At 40.0% G+C, this 18342-nt stretch overlaps 1 protein-coding gene across 1 annotated transcript in view; it reads right to left on the bottom strand.

Annotated features, from left to right (window-relative positions):
- Positions 1 to 18342, bottom strand: part of LOC114880008 — a 54418-nt gene that overhangs the window by 8404 nt on the left and 27672 nt on the right. The window contains exon 4 of the mRNA XM_029195535.2: positions 14395 to 14525. Within this exon, the coding sequence (XP_029051368.1) occupies positions 14395 to 14525 (131 nt within the window). The remainder of the gene's footprint in view (positions 1 to 14394; positions 14526 to 18342) is intronic.

Genomic DNA, 18342 nt, shown 5'->3' with positions numbered 1-18342 from the left:
GAAGATGAAATGCATACGGCCCGTCAACCACCCCAAAATTCAACAATCAGGCCAAACGAACTGATGAAAGTAGTTGACGCCATTCGAACCATCGATACCTTACGAGGATGAGATGATGTAGGAGTTGAAGATTTTATCAAATCAGTCAGGTATGCCAGAAGTAATTGTTCTGAGAAAACATTATTACTAAAATTAATTCTGATCGAAAAAATTACGGAAAATGCGAAAAGAAGTATTCGATACACGTCAATTGAAACGTATGAAGAACTTTACGAAGTACTCCGTCAAAACGTTTCAATACCTAATACTGTTAGTAGTTGCCGTAATAAGTTACAACAAATACGGCAAGGAGCAACGGAAACAGTACAGTCTTATAACCTACGATTTAGACAGCAACTCAACGAATTAATTTACGCCGTTCAAAATAAACACCAAAATCCAATTTCAAGAAGGATAGCTATAGAAAAAGAAGAAACAGAAGCTACTCGAACATATGTGCTCAATCTCTGCAGGGACATAGGCATGCTCGTAATACCAAGTAAACCGAAATTATTAATAGAGGCACAAACAATGGCAGCCGACATGGAACTGTGGACTCGCGACGCGAATCGTGCCATGGAGCGTCGAAAAGTGCCATCCAGAACTCCTCCACCTGAACAACAAGGGCAACGCCCAAATACACCAAGTGATCGACCAAACCACTCGATACCTTTGAAATGTACAAAGTGCGGAAGATTAGGACACACCAGTGACAAGTGCTACGCTCGAAATTTTCAAGTGGCCAACCAGGGAAAAATTCCACCACAAAGAGTGAACAACCTCAATTCTCAAGAGAACAAAGTGACAGAAACAACATCTGAATCAACTGCACCACCGGAAAATTACTACGCTGCAGAGTTCCAGGAATGTCGAGAATCGGAAGACTACTCGTGGACACAGGAGCAGGAATCAACATCCTCAAGCGATCAGTAGCCAAAAGAATAGAGCCGACAGAAAGCAAAACATTCTTTATGGGTAATGACAAACATACTACTCACGAGACGACTATAATTCAGATACAACAAATACCTCATACCTTTCACATAGTCCCTGATTCATTTCCTTTAATAGAAGACGGCATAATGGGCCTACCATTCATAGAAAAATATAAATACTAAATCAATAACGAATCATTAAAAATTAACGACAAAATTATACCATTTCAGAAAACTACTCCTCACACACTGTCTCCGGGAAAAACAACAAAACGAACACAATATCTAGACGGAAAACCTGTTCAAATATGCTACATCAACACTGGTAAGCAAGACCATCAGATTACAAACGAAATAGAACCAGATGATAAAATCGATCAAATTAACAAATTTGCAAAAATTATTAGAACCAAACATATTGATCCAAGTTTACGGGGCCCTTTAGAGAAAATCCTTATTAACTATCTTGACGTTTTTAATCTAGAAACTGACTTACTTCCTTGTACATCCCTTACAGAACACGCTATTACGTTAAAATCTGAAAAACCTATTAATATAAGAAGTTATAGACCACCTGAATGCCATAAGCAAGAAATCGAACGACAAATTAATGATATGCTAGTTAAAAAAATCATTGAACCATCAGACTCTCCTTATAACGCGCCGGTTTGGGTAGTTCCGAAGAAATTGGATGCTTCAGGTAAACGTAAATGGAGAATAGTAATCGACTTCCGTAAACTCAATGAATTGACAGACCAAGACGCGTACCCATTACCTAATATAGATGAAATTCTGGACCACCTAGGCAAACCGAAATTATTTAGCGCGTTAGATCTTTCTTCAGGATTCCATCAGATCCCTATGAACAACAATTCTAAAAAGTATACAGCTTTTTCTACACCACAAGGACATTTCCATTACAATAGAATGCCATTCGGTCTCAAAAATGCTCCAGCAACGTTCCAAAGAATGATGGACACGGCGACGCTTCGCGGTTTAATAGGAAAACATTGTTTTGTTTACTTAGACGATATTATCATCTTCGGGTCGACGATACAAGAACATAATCAGAATTTAGCAATCGTATTCCAAAGGCTTAGAGATCTTAAACTTAAAATCCAACCCGACAAATGTGAATTCCTCAAACCGGAACTAGAATATTTAGGTCATGTAGTAACTGCGGAAGGAGTTAAACCAAATCCAAAAAAACTAGATGCAATAAAAGACTTCAAACAGCCTAAAGATTCTACAAATATAAAATCTTTTTTTGGACTAGCCGGATACTATAGAAAATTTATCCGTAACTTTTCAAAAATTGCAAAAGCACTAACAGACTTAGTAAAAAAAGATGTCCCATTCCATTGGACAGACAAACAACAACTCGCTTTTGACACACTAAAACAAAGACTTTGCGAAGCCCCAGTAGTACAATACCCCGATTTTAATAAAACATTCACCCTAACGACAGACGCGTCAAATGAAGGATTAGGAGCAATTCTCTCCCAAGATGGTCATCCTTGTTGTTACATCTCCAGAACACTAAATTCTCCTGAAAAGAATTACAGTACAAGCGAGAAAGAGCTACTCGCAATAGTTTGGGCCACCAAAAGACTAAGACAATACCCATTAGGAAGAAAATTCATAATTCAGACTGATCACCAAGCGCTAAAATGGTTAAAGGATGTAAAAGATCCCTCTTCTAGACTCATGAGATGGTGATTGAGACTCGAAGAGTATGATTATGACATAGAATACAAAAAAGGTAAAGAAAATACCGCCGCAGACACTCTTTCACGGTTGTACCCTATCACCTCACAAGAATCCAACCTTCCTATATCATCTCCAGAAGAAACGGAAGAAGTCCCAACTGAATTCTCCCCAAATCCTGACTATTTTAACGAATATGAAAATTGGAAAATAGACATAACACCTGCACCACTAACACAAAAAATTAATCGACCACACTTCTACCAACTAACAAAGGAATTACTAGGTGACTACGACGAACAAACATGGATAAATAAATTAGCAGAACTAATTAACGACAATAGACATAAAACTACTTTCCCAATAGGAATAGGAGACGAGAAAATAACACCACTAGAAAAGGTTTACATTCAAATGATGATACGATTTCTTAGTACAAAATTTAGAAACGTAAAAATTATATTCGGTTCAGAACCTCCGCAGGATTACACCCTGGAAGAAAAAGAAACAATCCTGAAGGAAAATCACTTAGGTATTAATCGTACTGTAAAACGAATTCAAGAACAATTTCACTGGCCCAACTTAGAAGCAGACGTTACAGAATTTATAAAAAATTGCGAAACCTGTCAACATGAAAAACTAGTTAGAATTAGGCAAAAGGAAGAAGCTATCATAACCGATACGCCTATAGAACCTAATACTAAAATCGCCATGGATATTTTCGGCCCATTAAGAAAAACAAAAAGAGGAAATCAATTTATCCTATCAATCCAAGATCAATTAACAAAATACCTTGTCCTCGTTCCCCTCAAAAATCAGCAAGCCACTACAATTATCCCAGAGTTATTGGATCATTATGTATACATATTTTCTGCACCTAGACAAATTTTAACTGATCAAGGAACGAATTTTGTTTGTAAGCTTATGGAAACGTTTGAACAGGCATTTAAAATCCAACATGTTAAAACGACCTCCTTCCATCCACAATCTAACGGTTCCCTTGAAAGAACACACGCAACGATAAAAGACTTAATTCGTACATGTACAGCCAAAAGACAAAACGATTGGAACGAAAATCTTAAACTTATTTGTATGGGTTATAATACCTCAGTTCATGAATCGACAGGTTATACACCCTTTGAACTAACATTCGGACACAAAGCTAATCTACCCTCAACAATTTTCGCAACTCCTTCGATGACAAAAGAACAGTTATTTAAACTTTGGAAGAGACGACACGACACGTACATTTCTGAGGTAATAAAAACACTCAATAAAAACAAAGCTCGCTATAAACGGGATCAAGACAGAAAAATTATAAAATTACAGACTATATTCAAAATAGATGATCGAGTTCTTCTACATAACGATCATAAACGAAATAAACTCGATCATGAATGGTTAGGACCTGCAGAAATAATACAGGCCTCTCCTCCAACGTATACTATTTATTTTCCATCGGAGAATCGACAATTAAAGGTACATGGTAATCGATTAAAACTTTTTATTTCAGGCCGACGACCCTTACCCTCTTGTTCTACTTCATTGGAACAATCTACTGTAAATTACATACTGAACCTTTAAATAATTCGACAGTATTTTTAGAACACATCGATAATTGTTACTTATATACTAATCAAGTATCTATATCTATTATTATTAATCCACACTACCTACTAAAACAACCCGAAGTTATTGCAGAATCGTTAGAAGGCCTATCAAAACATTGTAATAAATGCGCGTACAAAACAGAAATTCAAAACTTAGTAAAGGAACTCGTAACAATAAAAAAAATGATTGCTCAATTGAAATTAACATTAAGAATTATTCATAAACGTGGTATATTAAATATAGTTGGTTCAATATCCAAATCTCTTTTCGGTACTCTAGATGAAAACGACTTAACGATAATTAACGAAAACATGGACAAACTATTTGACTCGAATAACAAATTAAAAATCATCGTTTCTAATCAATCAGCCCTTATTAAACAAGTATTAGACGATTCTCATATTCAATCTATCCATCAAATTCAAGTAAAACTTAGCGAACTCCAAGACAATGTACAAGACGAAGAAATAATCAGCTCTTTAATTATACACACAGAATTTGTTCTTTCCGAACTACATGTAAATCTCGATGAACTAATCAACACGATTATACTAGGTAAACAAGGAATAATCAATCCACAGGATGTAAAGCCACAACAATTTTTGATATCCTTGATATCTAGTACAGCTACATCCCTTGGCTTTGGCCCTGTATGTGCACTGGTGCCCCCAGTGCTCCCTCTATCTGTTTCCTAATTTTCCATCTCTGATTACTATGTTAGCAGGTTTTTTGAAAATTTTCCTGCTCCCCACTCAAATCATTCAACAATTACATTCATGTCGGTAACGCCAAGATAATTTTCTTTTATTAGTTGGTAAGCGAGCATCTGCCCGCAGGAACAATTTATACGGGAGTCCTGGAGGTTGGGGCACACCCTCCCTGTCTCCCGACCTTATTGCGAAAAAAACCAAAAAAAAAACCGAGTGCATATCGGAAAAATGGAAATACGTGACTGATCGGATCGTTGAAAAATTTTAGTCATTTTTTATCCGACGTCGAAAAGGAGGAGGATACTCAATTCGATCAGTATACCATACATATACACATGGTTTCCTCGTCAAACGGCTCGGTTCGCCTAGGGGGATCCCCCTAAGTGGAGGGGATAGGGATGTTGCATATATCCAGCCAAACTTTCGTTGCATATATCCAGCTTTTACCGTATATATATATTTTTTTCTGGCTTTGTTTGTCGATTACTTCGAGATAGATGGACCAATCAGAACGAAACCTTTTGCATCTTCTAAAGTATGTCTCCCGATTGGTCCCGTTAAAAACACATTTTATATTTTTTCATTCCGAACGGATTTTATTGGAAAAAAACGTACTATTTCATGTACATTCGGCATATGTTCATCGATTACTCCGAGACGGACGGACCAACGGAGCGAAACTTCTTGCATCTTGTAGAGTATAACTCCCCATTGGTCCCGTTAGAAAAACATTTTGCATTTTTTCATTGCCACGGATTAGTATTGCAAAAAACAGAAAGTTTCTAATCTCAACGTAGGTTAATTTCAATGACCCTTTAATATGTTATCGGGGGCATGATGCTGAAGAACTTTTTTATTATGCATAATCAGCTGAAAGCTTTAGTTTCCGCGATATTCGTGAAAAACCATTGTTACTACTACATTGAATTCTACGTATGCCTACGTGTATTCTACCGCCTACTCTGGCGATGTATGGGTTAGCATGCAATCGCCTGTCTCTACTGTTTCTATACACATATCGCGTCGACCAAAAACCAGTATACAGGTAAGTCTCGATTAATGTTAGTTCACATAGTGCGATATTCGATTTAGTGCGAATTTTAAAATGATACCAGGTCGCATGTAATTCTGCCTCCTTAATTGCAACACATTCTGCCGTAAAAATTGAAGACTCTATAGGAAGGCTTTTTTGAATCGAAATTACCTAGTTCTTCAGAGATACAAGCACACCCTACTGACTTAGCTCCCGAAATTTGGCTTGCATCTGTATAGATTGAAATAACTCCCCGCTGTTCTACCATTTCATTTAATTTTACGTTTGGGTTTTTAGCCTCACGGAGTACGTTACCCAGTTCGGTATTAATATCGATAGGGTTGGTTAGTATGTTATAGTCCATGATGAGTACTTGTATGTAGTTTGTTTTCAATTTGTTCCAAGATGGCGTATATACAATGTTGAAAAAGCCTCTTTCTCTTTCGTTTCTTCCTTCTTGTTTTATGGTAGAAGTGGTGTACAAAAGTGCGGGTTACCAAATTGGAATTTGAAAGAGCTTTTGTTAGAAATTTGAAGCCTAAGAACTGTGCGCGGTCTCTAATTGTTTGTAGTTTAGACTCTGCTAATATAACATTATTTGGGGTGCTATTTCTGTATCCGAGAGAAAGTCTAATAGCTGATAATTGTATCTTTTCTAATTTCAAGTGTATGTTTTTTTGAGTTGGAAAATAAACAAATGAACCTAATCTATATGTGAACGGACAAAGCTTTTGTATAACGTGTGGAGTGTTTCAGAGTTTGAACCCCACCACGTCCCACATCAAAATTTTATTATGTTAAGGGCTTTAAAGCATTTACTTTGGACATACCTAACATGAGGAATGAAGGTCAATTGATGGTCAAAAATGATTCCTAGAAACTTAACCGAATGACTAGATCTGATTGTGACGTCGTCAATCCGGATGTCCGTCTCACGTGGGGAGTGTTTATTCCGGTTAAAGTAAATGATAACTGTTTTCTGCGCACAGACTTCCAGGCCCAAAGATCTGAGACTACTTCTAACTGTATCTATCGATTTTTCAATTAGTTTCTTACACCGACGTAACAGGGAGATTTTTGAAAATATCACTATGTCTTCCGCGAACTGTAACAGGACTAGGCTTTTAGGGAGGTTGTTTGAAATTTCGGAGACATAAAGAATAAATAGCAGGGGATTAAGCACTCCGCCCTGAGGTACACCTTTAAACATAAGCCTAATTTTATCCCCCGCAAGGTCAGTAGAGATGATATTTTCATATACAAGAAATTTAATAAACGAAATAAGTTTAATTGAGCATCCAATTGAAGCAAGCTTTGATAACAAAATTTCGCAGATTACGTTATCAAATGCTCCTTGAACATCAAGAAATGCCGTAAGGGTACTTTTATTATTTTGAAAACCCTCTTCGACAAATAGAGCTAAGTTGCAGACGTTATCCATGCAAGACTGTCCTTTACGGAAAGCAGTTTTATTTTTCAGGATAAGATTATTATGCTCACACCACCATTGTAAACGGTTTTTGACGACTTTCGAAAAGCTTACAGGTACACAGTGAGAGCGTGATTGGGCAAAGACTTTTACCGTCGGCTTTTTTAATGAAATGCACGTACGACTGCTTCCAGCCAGGTGGATATTCTTTATCTCTATACATTTCGTTAAAAATATCTAATAAAATTAATTTATACTTTATCGGGAGTTTACCTAACGCGAAATAATCAATCCCGTCCTGCCCAGGCGCTGATTTATTGTTTCGGACGTCGAGAGCGAGGTTAAATTCGACTAGATCGAAAGGCGCATCAAAAAACTCGTTATTTTCACATACGGGTAGGGGATCAGCAGGCACCCATGGAGGACTGATTTTGTTAAGAGCTTCAGTAGCCTGTTTTTCAATTTGTATGTTGCTATCAGATATACTTGCAGGCTGAGTGTTAATCCATTTATTTTTTTAAATTTTACATTTATTCCAAGTATACGTACTATTCGTCCGGACATTAATTGTTTCTGCAAACGCCCTAAAGCTTGCCTTTTTCTTTAATTTGAAAGTTTTTTTAAATCTAGCCACTGCCCTATTATATGCTATAAGATCTTCCAATTGGTACGTGCGTTCCCATTTTTGGTAGGCTTCCTTCCTTTGTTTTTTGAATTGCTCGCATTCCGAATCCCACCAGGGGACTGGATTTCTGTGTTGCGCGGGACATACAATCTTCTTAACTGGCGTATTAATTTTTAAGGCCTGAGTAATACATTCGATGAACTTATTATATTTTAAAGGTGCTGACAGACTAGTAAAGTCTTGAGACAGAAACTCTGAGTATGAACCTTCAAGAGAACTGAAGACTCCATCCCAATTTGTTTTTGTTGAATAGATTTTAAATGACTTTTTGTGGTATAGGGTTTTCTCTGAATTAACGGTAATAAAGATTGGATAGTGATCTGACCCCCAGGTTTCATCATTTATTTCGACTTGTATTTTGTCGGCAAGTGAATTTGAGGATAGTATAAGATCTATATTGGATTTTTTGGCCCTATAAAAATCTATGTGAGACAATGTATCTGTATTATGCATGACAAGGTCAGAATCTTCGAGAGCCCTCAGGAATCTTTCACCATTCGCATCGGTTTGTGATCAATTCCACGCGGTATGATATGCGTTGAAATCACCCACAACCAAACGATCAGCACCAGACCGCGAAGCACATCTGACAATCCGATCCCATTTGTCTTGCGATCAAATTAAAAGCCGGATATACATTAGTTATTTTTAGGCCGCCCATTTCCACACTCTCATCTGGTATGTCCAAATTAGTAATTTCAGTGAAGGATAAATTTTTACGCAATAAGATTAGAATACCACCCCCGCGGGAATGGCTTCTGTCCTTATGAAAACAGTTAAATCCAGCGAAATCTATACCAGTTTCTTTTTTAAGCCATGATTCGACGCATACAAATACATATATCGATATTTTTCAAAATGGAAATTAACTCTTCTTTATGTTTGTTAATACTTCTGGCGTTCCAAAATAATATTCTCAAATTGTTGCGAGAGTTTTCTTGATAAGATGTGGAGGAATTTTGTGTTTGCATAGGAGCAGATTGAGGAAAAAAGTTCATTCTTCCGTTGAGGAGAGCTCTTCGCTGGTAACGCTTATATCGACTGGGTTATCAAGTTTTTTAATGATACATGTAATACGACTTTAAGAGATCTTTTAGTGATCGATGATAGGTCCCCTGAGTATTTTAGTGGTATTTGGGCAGTATCTGGATTCCCATATGTTTCTGTAAGAAACTGAGCGAGGCTGGCAAAATCAATTGCAGGGGTTATTGCCTTACTTTCGAAATAGCGTTGTGCTGGCTGTAGTTTTTGACCTATATCTGTCGGAGCTTCTTGCGTTTTGATTCTTTTCTTCTTTGGTTGTCTGGAGTTGTTTCCTACTTTATTAGTTGTGGCTGACATAATTTTATCACCTTTCCTTTCATTCATGAATGAACTGCCTGCTGTGTCGGTAATGTCGTCCGAAACAGTTGAGCTGGATAAAGGACGTTTCGCATAGCAAGTTTTCGGAATTACGAAACTGTTCTCTTCTGTCGTTACTTGGGAAGGTTAACTATCCCCGATAATTAATTGATCCCTGTCTTTTGTTGAGAGATTGTCACTGGATTGCGTGTGTGTTGTTGATCACTGTCGGTTGGTTATTAACTTTCACATTTTTGCAATGTTTGGCTAAGTGACCCTCCTCTTTGCATAGAAAGCAGGTAAGCTTCTTAGCGGAAATGTAGATCCAGTAAACGGTTTTTTCATGCTCAATTTGTATTGAGTTAGGTAGTTTACAACCATCGTCTTGCTCCACATATAACTGTCTTCTAAAACTGAGGATGTGTGTGAAGTAACCATCCTGCTCTGATGTAAGAGATTTGAGATTTAGGAGAGACGTTATATTCGGCTAATTTATTTTCAATTACATTATTTGGAATAACAGGGTGTACATTAGAAAGTATAATCCGTTTCGCTTTAGAAATTAGCGGCCGTAATTCTAGTCTGTGAGTGTTTATAATGACGTATTTCTGTGATTCCACAAGGTTATCGGCTATTTCTTGGGAACTTAGATATAAACATACTCTGCCATGGGATATTCTCGATATGTACAGTATATTTTGTGGTCCAATTAGTTGAACAATAGCGACTGCATATTCTTTAACAGTGACACCTTCTACCGAATCAGTGACGATAGCTTGTTCCTTTTTTGGGCAAACTGATTGCTGAGCAACTTTGGCGTACAAAGCTCTGTGGTTACTTGCCGTTGGTCGAGATATTACTGGAATACTTTGAGACTGAATGTTCCTGATACCAGAAACATTCATGTTTGGAAAACGCAATTATCACTTATGAGATACAGTACACTGTATCTCTTTTTTCAGACTCCACTTATTCACACACGATATCTATATAACTCTGTACGTTTCGAAAACTACGCAAAGTAATACTCGAGCTCCCGTGTTGATAAACACGTCTTATCGTGACGACGGCTCGAAGCAGACTCACTTTTCACATCTAATCGGAGATATTTTCGCGATGATCCCAATTGCAAAAATTTGTGAAATTTGTTATTGTCAATAACTATTGTTATAGCAAACAACTCATTTCTTGGTGTTACTCTGTAAGCAACGAACCAATCGCGATGAAACCTTTTGTAACGGGCAATGTGTTTAACAAGGGCATTTTGTAAAATGACCGGGCATTGTGTAGAATTACATATTACATAGATGTGATAGGTTAGGTTAGGCCACGGAGAAGGAACCAGCGGGAGAGGATGAGCTGTTCGGGTGCTACAGAGTGTTAGCGGTAGCCCTGCAGCTGGCCATCAGAAAGGCCAAATCCCGGGCGTGGCAAGAGCTCCTCGGCTCTCTCGACGACGATCCGTGGGGGCGCCCTTTTATGTGGGCGATGGGCAAACTAAGGTCCTGGGCGCCCTTCGTGACGGAGAGCCTCGACCCCCAGTTCTTGGGTCAGATGGTGGACACGTTGTTCCCTCGTGACGACGGTAGCCACCCCTGGCCCCCGCCCGTCCAAGTCGAATGGACCGACGACATAGAGGTCACGGAGGGGCAGCTGGCCGAGGCCGTTAGGCGCATGGGGGTTCGGAACACCGCTCCGAGTCCCGTCGGCGTCCCCGGCCGAGCCTGGGTATTGGCCCTGCGCGTCCTTAGACCGCAACTGAGGCGCCTCTTTAGCGCCTGTCTCAAGGAAGGGGTATTCCCCGACGGGTGGAAGATTGTACGACTGGTCCTGCTTAGAAAGGAAGGACGGCCCGCGAAGAGTCCCTCCGCGTACCGGCTTATAGTTTTGCTCGACGAGGTCGGGAAGCTTTAAGAAAGCGTGATTTCTGACCGCCTCGCCGAACACCTATCCCGGGTAGGCCCTGATCTGGCCGAGTCACAGTACGGCTTTAGACGGGGGCGCAGCACCATTGATGCGATCGATTCGCTGCGCTCTCAAAGCGACTCGGTCACGTCCCGGGGCGGGGTGGCGATCGGCGTTTCGCTAGACATAGTGAACGCCTTTAATACCCTGCCCCACGGGACAATACTGGGGGCACCGGAAGATCACGAAGTGCGCCCAGTACTGAGACGGATGATCGGAGCTTACCTACGGGATAGGTCCATCATGTATGTGGGCCGGGACGGACGAATCTATCGGAGGGACGTCGATGAGGGTGTACCCCAGGGGTCTCGTTTGCGGCCGCCATTGTGGAACCTGGGATACAACCCAGTTTTGCGGGTCATGGTCCCGGACGGTGTTAGCATCACGTGCTTTGCGGACGATACGTACGTGTTTGCCACCGACCGGGACTGGAGCAGGACCAGTCGTCTTGTGGAGATTGGTATGGCTGCCGTCGCAGCTGCGTTCCGGAGACTGGGGCTGCAGATAGCGCCCCACAAGACCGAGACGATGTGGTTTTACTCGCCTCGGCGTGGGGTTGCACCGCCGCCCCAGTCTTGAATCCGGGTAGGTGACATCAGGGTCCAGGTGGGCGAAGGGTTCAAGTATCTTGACCTTCACCTAGACAGCCACTGGCACTTCGAAAGGCATTTCGACCATCTTGCCCCCCAAACGCCCTTAGGCGGCTGCTGTCCAATATCAAGGGGCCGAGCGCCCCGATAAATGTTCGCCGCCTTTATACGGGAATCGTGCGGAGCGTGGCCCTTTATGGGGCGCCCATATGGGCCGAGGCCCTGATGGCGTCTCGCCGCAGCCAAGTTGTGCTGCGACGAGTGGAGAGAAGGATGGCCATCAGGGTCGTGAGGGGATACCGCACGGCCTCCCACGCGGTGGCGATGACTCTGGCGGGTCCCGTACCTTTCAAGTACGAGGCGAAGGCCTGCGCCACGATTTTCTGGCGCTTTGGTCGGATCACCTACAGGACCACACAGGTGCTCACCGGGCATGGTTGCTCCGGTGACTTCCTGTGCCGGATTCGTAGAGAGTCGACGGCTATATGCCACCACTGCGGGGCGGGGCGAGACTCCGCGCAACACACAGTGGAACACTGTCCAGTGTTTGCGCGGGCCCGTCACGCCCTGCAGTGCGAAGTGGGAGTGGACCTCTCGCCGGCGGGTATTGTGGGAAGCATGCTCGCCGGCGAGGGTCAGTGGAGGGCGATGACCTCCTTCTGCGAAGAGGTCATCGCCTTCAAGGAGGAGGCGGAGCGGATTCGGGAGAGAGTCGACCCTGCTCGCAGGAGACGACGCCGTCGGGGGAGGCCCCCCGACGGCTCAGTTAGCTGAGGAGGACGGGGCGGTGGGCCTTGATAATTCTGCCCACCGCCCCCAACAGGATGAGGTAGATGTAGTGGGGGGAGGCTTCTGCCTCCCCCAGGGTGATAGAACGGGGGGAGAGGCTTGCCCCTCTCCCCCATCGCAGATCGGCGGCTCCCAGTGGAGTCGCTGGGCCGCAGGTGGCCGGGGCTGGAGCCCCGGTCGTCATTGCACGCGGCCCGAGGAATAGCCAGCGTCGGGTGTGACCCCCGGCGTGCGCGGAGATGGCACTTAGGGGGAGGGTCAAAGGTTAAATCCTCCCCCGAGATGGGGCGCTATGCGCCAAGGGGCCCTCACCATAGCCCTGTGCAGATCACCGTGGGGGTTTTAGCCGGTAAAAATCCGACACTCCCCCAGCCCCTCCCCAGGGTAGCTGAGGGCGTCTTTGGAAGATTTCCCCCACGACAAAAATAGGCTACATGCTTAAATCCGGTCGCAGTAAGGCGCTTTCCTGAAACAATAGTGTTATTTAAGTAATAACGAAAGCGATGCCAGCCGCCTAACTGCGGCCGAATTTAAGTGTGTGGCCTATCCTAACCTATCACATCTAGGTATGGTTTTAATAATAATAATAATAATAAGTTTAATGCCAACGAACCGTGGGTATTATATAAAATGTCCGGGACATTTGTGAAATACCTGCCCGTTATATACATTGCCCCCAAAAATGGGCAATCTACACGATGGGCGATCATTTTACAAAATGCCCACGTTAAATACATTCCCCATAACACCTTTCATATCTAATAGGAGATATTTCTGCGATGATCCCACTTGCAAAAATTTATGGAATTCATTATTGTTAATAACTATTGTTATTGTAATTATCCAATAAGCACGGTAAACCACCTTACGGCATCCTATAAATACTGCTCGTTCCAATAAAAAGTGTGAAATAAAATAATTTTTGACAAAAAAAATCCGACTTCGAAGTGCACTAAAAAGTGTAAAATAATTTCTATTTCATTTATACCAATATTCCATAGCTATTAATAACATCTACTTAATCGTTAAATAGGATACTAAATACATTTCAACCGTAGCACAGAGAGTGACATTACCGTAATAAAATGTATCAAATTTTGGGTACTAACATTCGAATCACCTTCTCGCAGATATTTTTTTTATTTGTAAGTAAGCCATTTTTTAAATTTCAACTAAATCAGAATTTTATAATATCGGAATTTCAAAATCTTAGAATTTCGGAGTTCTGGAATTCTAAAGCCTCTGAAATTTTTTAATTTTTAAATTTCAAAATCTTAGAATTTGAGAATTGTAGAATTTTGAAATTTTTTAATGTTCGAACTTTAAAGTTTTAAAATCCTAATATTTTAGCATAGCAAAAGGGCCAATTTACATTACTGAGATAATCAGACTCACCCTGGCCTAATTATACCAATGAAACCGAATACATAAATATAATGTGATAGAATTTTATGTTCTTTAAATGTTATTTTGTCAAATTTATTAAATATACCATGTGTAATATTATGTATATGTGTGTGTGTGTGTGTGTAATACTATAGAAAAAGAAAAGTCAATTACCTGTCCAACGGTGTAATGTCTAACAATAGTTCCTTTAGCGTATTCACCTCCTGCTTCGTGTGGTCTTGGGGTGTTTAAATGATAAGCATCACCGCAAACTCCACATTCACCATTATTCTGCACCCATTGAACTAAACAACAATGCTTTTATAATATCTTCTTATATTATACGAATGTAATATTTAATTTACGATTTTTCTTATAATTAAAATTTCTAAAACCGAGTTATACAGGGTGTCCCAAAAATCGCCAATTCTCCTCGCAAAAACAAATGGAAAATTCAAATACAATACAAATCTTAAATTATGTGAAAACTTAATTCAACATTTTTTTAGCAATAGTTACGCGTTAAGCGCAAAAAATCATGGAGAGATTTAAAATAGTCCTAACTTCTTTATTTTTTAAACTTTAATAAATACCTCGTTGTTTAAAATGATGGAGTATGATCCATGGAGATTTGTTTTAATTATGTGTAAAAGAGTATCACTCAAATGACCGGCATTTTTGCTTCACAAGGTTAAGTTCTTAAAACAGTATCATCCGTACGTACAAAGAGAAAAATATTTATTGAGCGAGAACAAGGTTTAGAAAATTAATACAACAAAATCTGTATGTTAAATTTTATGCGTTACAACATAATATAATTATCATCTTTCCATTATATATCACCCAGTGCAGGATTAACCTATAAGCAAAATAAACATGTACTGAAGGGAAATATAATTAAGTACATCTGCGCTAGCTGCTGGTCGGTCTCCATCATCAGATATTCTGTGTTCTTATTATAAGCTAGCCCATACTCCTACTAACGTGTATCGCTCAATAACTCAAAGCTGCGTTTAATGTCGAAAGAAAGACAGCAGAGGAAAGTGGTAAGCTGGTGGAGGGTCATTCCTCTGTAGTTTGGTAGAATGATAAAGGCAAAAACGTACTTAGGAGAAGTGACTCGTGAGCCACGACTTGAACATCTCTGACTGAGGGCAGGCATGGCCAAACCATAACTCACGAGCTATTTTTCTCTATCCGCACTATACAAGAGATTCCCAAACTTGTTTAGCTTACAGCCCCTTTTTCAGATAAAAAAAATTACTCGGAGCCTTCTTGAAAATCTACTTTCTTTAAATGAATAAACAGAGATGCAATGACTTTACTCCCATCAATTGCACCTGAGGCTCCCCACGAATCACTTCAGCGCATACAAGGGAGGCGATGTCGCTCACTTCGCAAAGTACTGCACTGTACCTATGTTACGAGCCGGAGGGGGCGGCTGCGTAGCTGGGGCTTTCTTTAGATTATGGAGTTTGTTAGTCGGCTTGACCAGTGTTGTTAGGTACCATTGGGAGCCTAAGGAAATAGACGATCATAGTGAATTCAAGGAAAGGTCAAGACGCGAGGACGAACCTACGTATGGCTAACGTAGAGAGCCGTAACTTGAAATATCAGTGCACCTCGAGTGGTAAAGGTACACTTTAGTGGATTCTCTGGACGGGTTATTACAACTGAACAACAATATATAAATTACAAAACATCTAGAAGTATTCTCTTGTACCGGGACTTTACAATTGTCGTGGTATTGAAGAATGATTCTAGATTTACAACCTTATCAAAGGAAAAATGAATTGAGTTAACAGCGTTGAGTTTCGATTCTGCGAAGCAAGAATCTAATCTTTCTCGGTTTTAACGAACGCGAACCAACAAGAAACGGACTACAACGGTTAAATAATGCCTAACTGCAGACAACGTACTCTATGGTTAAGTGTAGCTTGAAGGTGACTTGAATACCCGATCTTGCAGAGTTTCCTCTTTACAGAGATTTTCCGTAAGCAAACCGTACTGACGTGTACTAAACCCTTCCTAGACTTTAACTATAGTTCGTCCAACGAGACGAGTCAGTAAATGTATACTGTTGCGTCCCGACAAAAAACGATATTATCTTCAGTTTTAAAGTTACAAACGGGTTAGTAACCGTGAAATCAGTTCACTGACTAACCTCTTTAAAGTTACCAGCGTCAACAAATTCTTCCTTCTTTTCGAAACGCTGCGCCGAAAATGTGTTAACGAACCAACATTTCAATGGATCAATATGCCAGTGAACTTTTTCTCAACTCATGCAAAATCAACATTTTCAGCCATAAAAAATCGATCCCGTGCAATAGCGAACACAGTCGGCCATACAGTCGCGAGGTGCGCGGTCTTCGTCCGAGGAACGTCAAGTATTTCGAAATACTTCGAGCAGAGTTTCGTGAATAACAGTGTCACGCGAAAAGACTCAGTTTTCCTCTTTAAATAAAGACTCAAGTTTGATTTCATTTAAAAATAGAACTATTAGTATAAAAACATTTAATCATAGTTTCATTTATCAATCACATTGTTTCCATCAACCGTGCATCGAAAGGAAGAGAAAGAGAAGGCAGCAGCGCGACCAGAGCACACTACACTGAACAATCCGTTTTCCAATGAACCGACTCCCAGCTCAAAATCTTGTCACATAAAGCTGAAAAGTGTATTCCCGTAAACCCGTTTTTGCCGGTAATGTCACCTCGCTGCATTACCCGCGTCTACCCCCTGAATAGTGGGGACCGATGAGCTGCTGGCGAAGAGGACTTTATCCATGCCTGGCTTCGAATTTTAGGAAAAAGGGGCATCAAAAAATCTTCTGAATTTAAAATCTTTTACATAGCAATAACATTACTAATAATAGGTAGGTATTTATATGCGTGTGAGAAGGAATTGAGCACACATTGAAATGGGTCCGAAACCAACATGATTTTTTATCAAAAACAAAACAAAAACATTTCTTGGCAGGTTTTAGTGTTGCAATTTGTAATTAATTGAAAACTGACTAATGATTGTAAAAAACGCTTTGTTTAACGAAAATTATCAGAAGTATCTGAGAAAAAATGCCTTGCATCAAAATAAACGCCCTATACAGGGTGTCCCATTTTAATCAATAAATGCGATTATCTCGAGAACTATTCGTTATTTGAAGAAATGTTTCATGAGAAACTTGTTCTGTTTCGAGGGGGACGTAATCCAGCGCCGCTATTTTGTTTGTAAATGTACGCATAAAGGACACATGAAGGTCATATTTATTGTTTTAAATGAGATTATATAATTTTTTATGCACTATTCGATGCATCTCACTATATTAAATAAAAATGTACTGACCTATTTATGTCGAAAAACTATTACTTTGGGAGATATTTAAATTTTAATATTGCGAATTATTAAGTATGCAAGTGTACATTCGCCTAGTATTCTTTGAAAAGTAGGTACATGCGGTTCCGCGTGGTGGTCATCAAAACATAAACAAATATATCGATGTCCCAAACGTAGGTCCCTCATTATCGTACCAGTATCGTTAGGGACAGCATGCAAAATGTGTGATTATCTGCCTATTGAAATTGTTGACACGATTATGGTGCTTGGAAAATGTGACAGTCAGCCGACAAGTATTGAAGATATGGAAGAGAGAATATCTAATGCATTCAAAGGTGTCACTCTGGAAATATTCATGAATGTTCAAGCTGATATTAAGTGACGCATTCAAAAATGTATTGATGTGTACGGTAACGTATTCGAGCATTTGTAGACATGTATTCAATGTTTGCTGCTCGACTGTTTTCAGTTTTTTAAAAATAAAATGTTGTAAGATATAAGGTGTTGCAATTCTATCATTATCCTTTACATTCTAAAAACAATAGTTTTTCGACATAAATAAGTCAATACATTTTTATTCAAACTACAGGGATATATAGAATAGTGCATAAAAAATTATATAATTCCTATACAAAAAATAAATATGACCTTCATGCGTACACTTACAAACAAAATAGAGGCGCTGGATTACGCCCCCCTCAAAATAAAATAAGTTTCTTATGAAACATTTTTTCAAATAACAAATAGTTCTCGAGATAATCGCATTTATTGATTAAAATGGGACACCCT

Source organism: Osmia bicornis, chromosome 1, assembly GCF_907164935.1.
Source record: "Osmia bicornis bicornis chromosome 1, iOsmBic2.1, whole genome shotgun sequence".
In the NCBI taxonomy this organism is placed as follows: Eukaryota; Metazoa; Arthropoda; class Insecta; order Hymenoptera; family Megachilidae; genus Osmia; species Osmia bicornis.
Note: the sequence above shows the minus strand (reverse complement) of the source record. Positions and strands in the feature narration are given on the sequence as shown.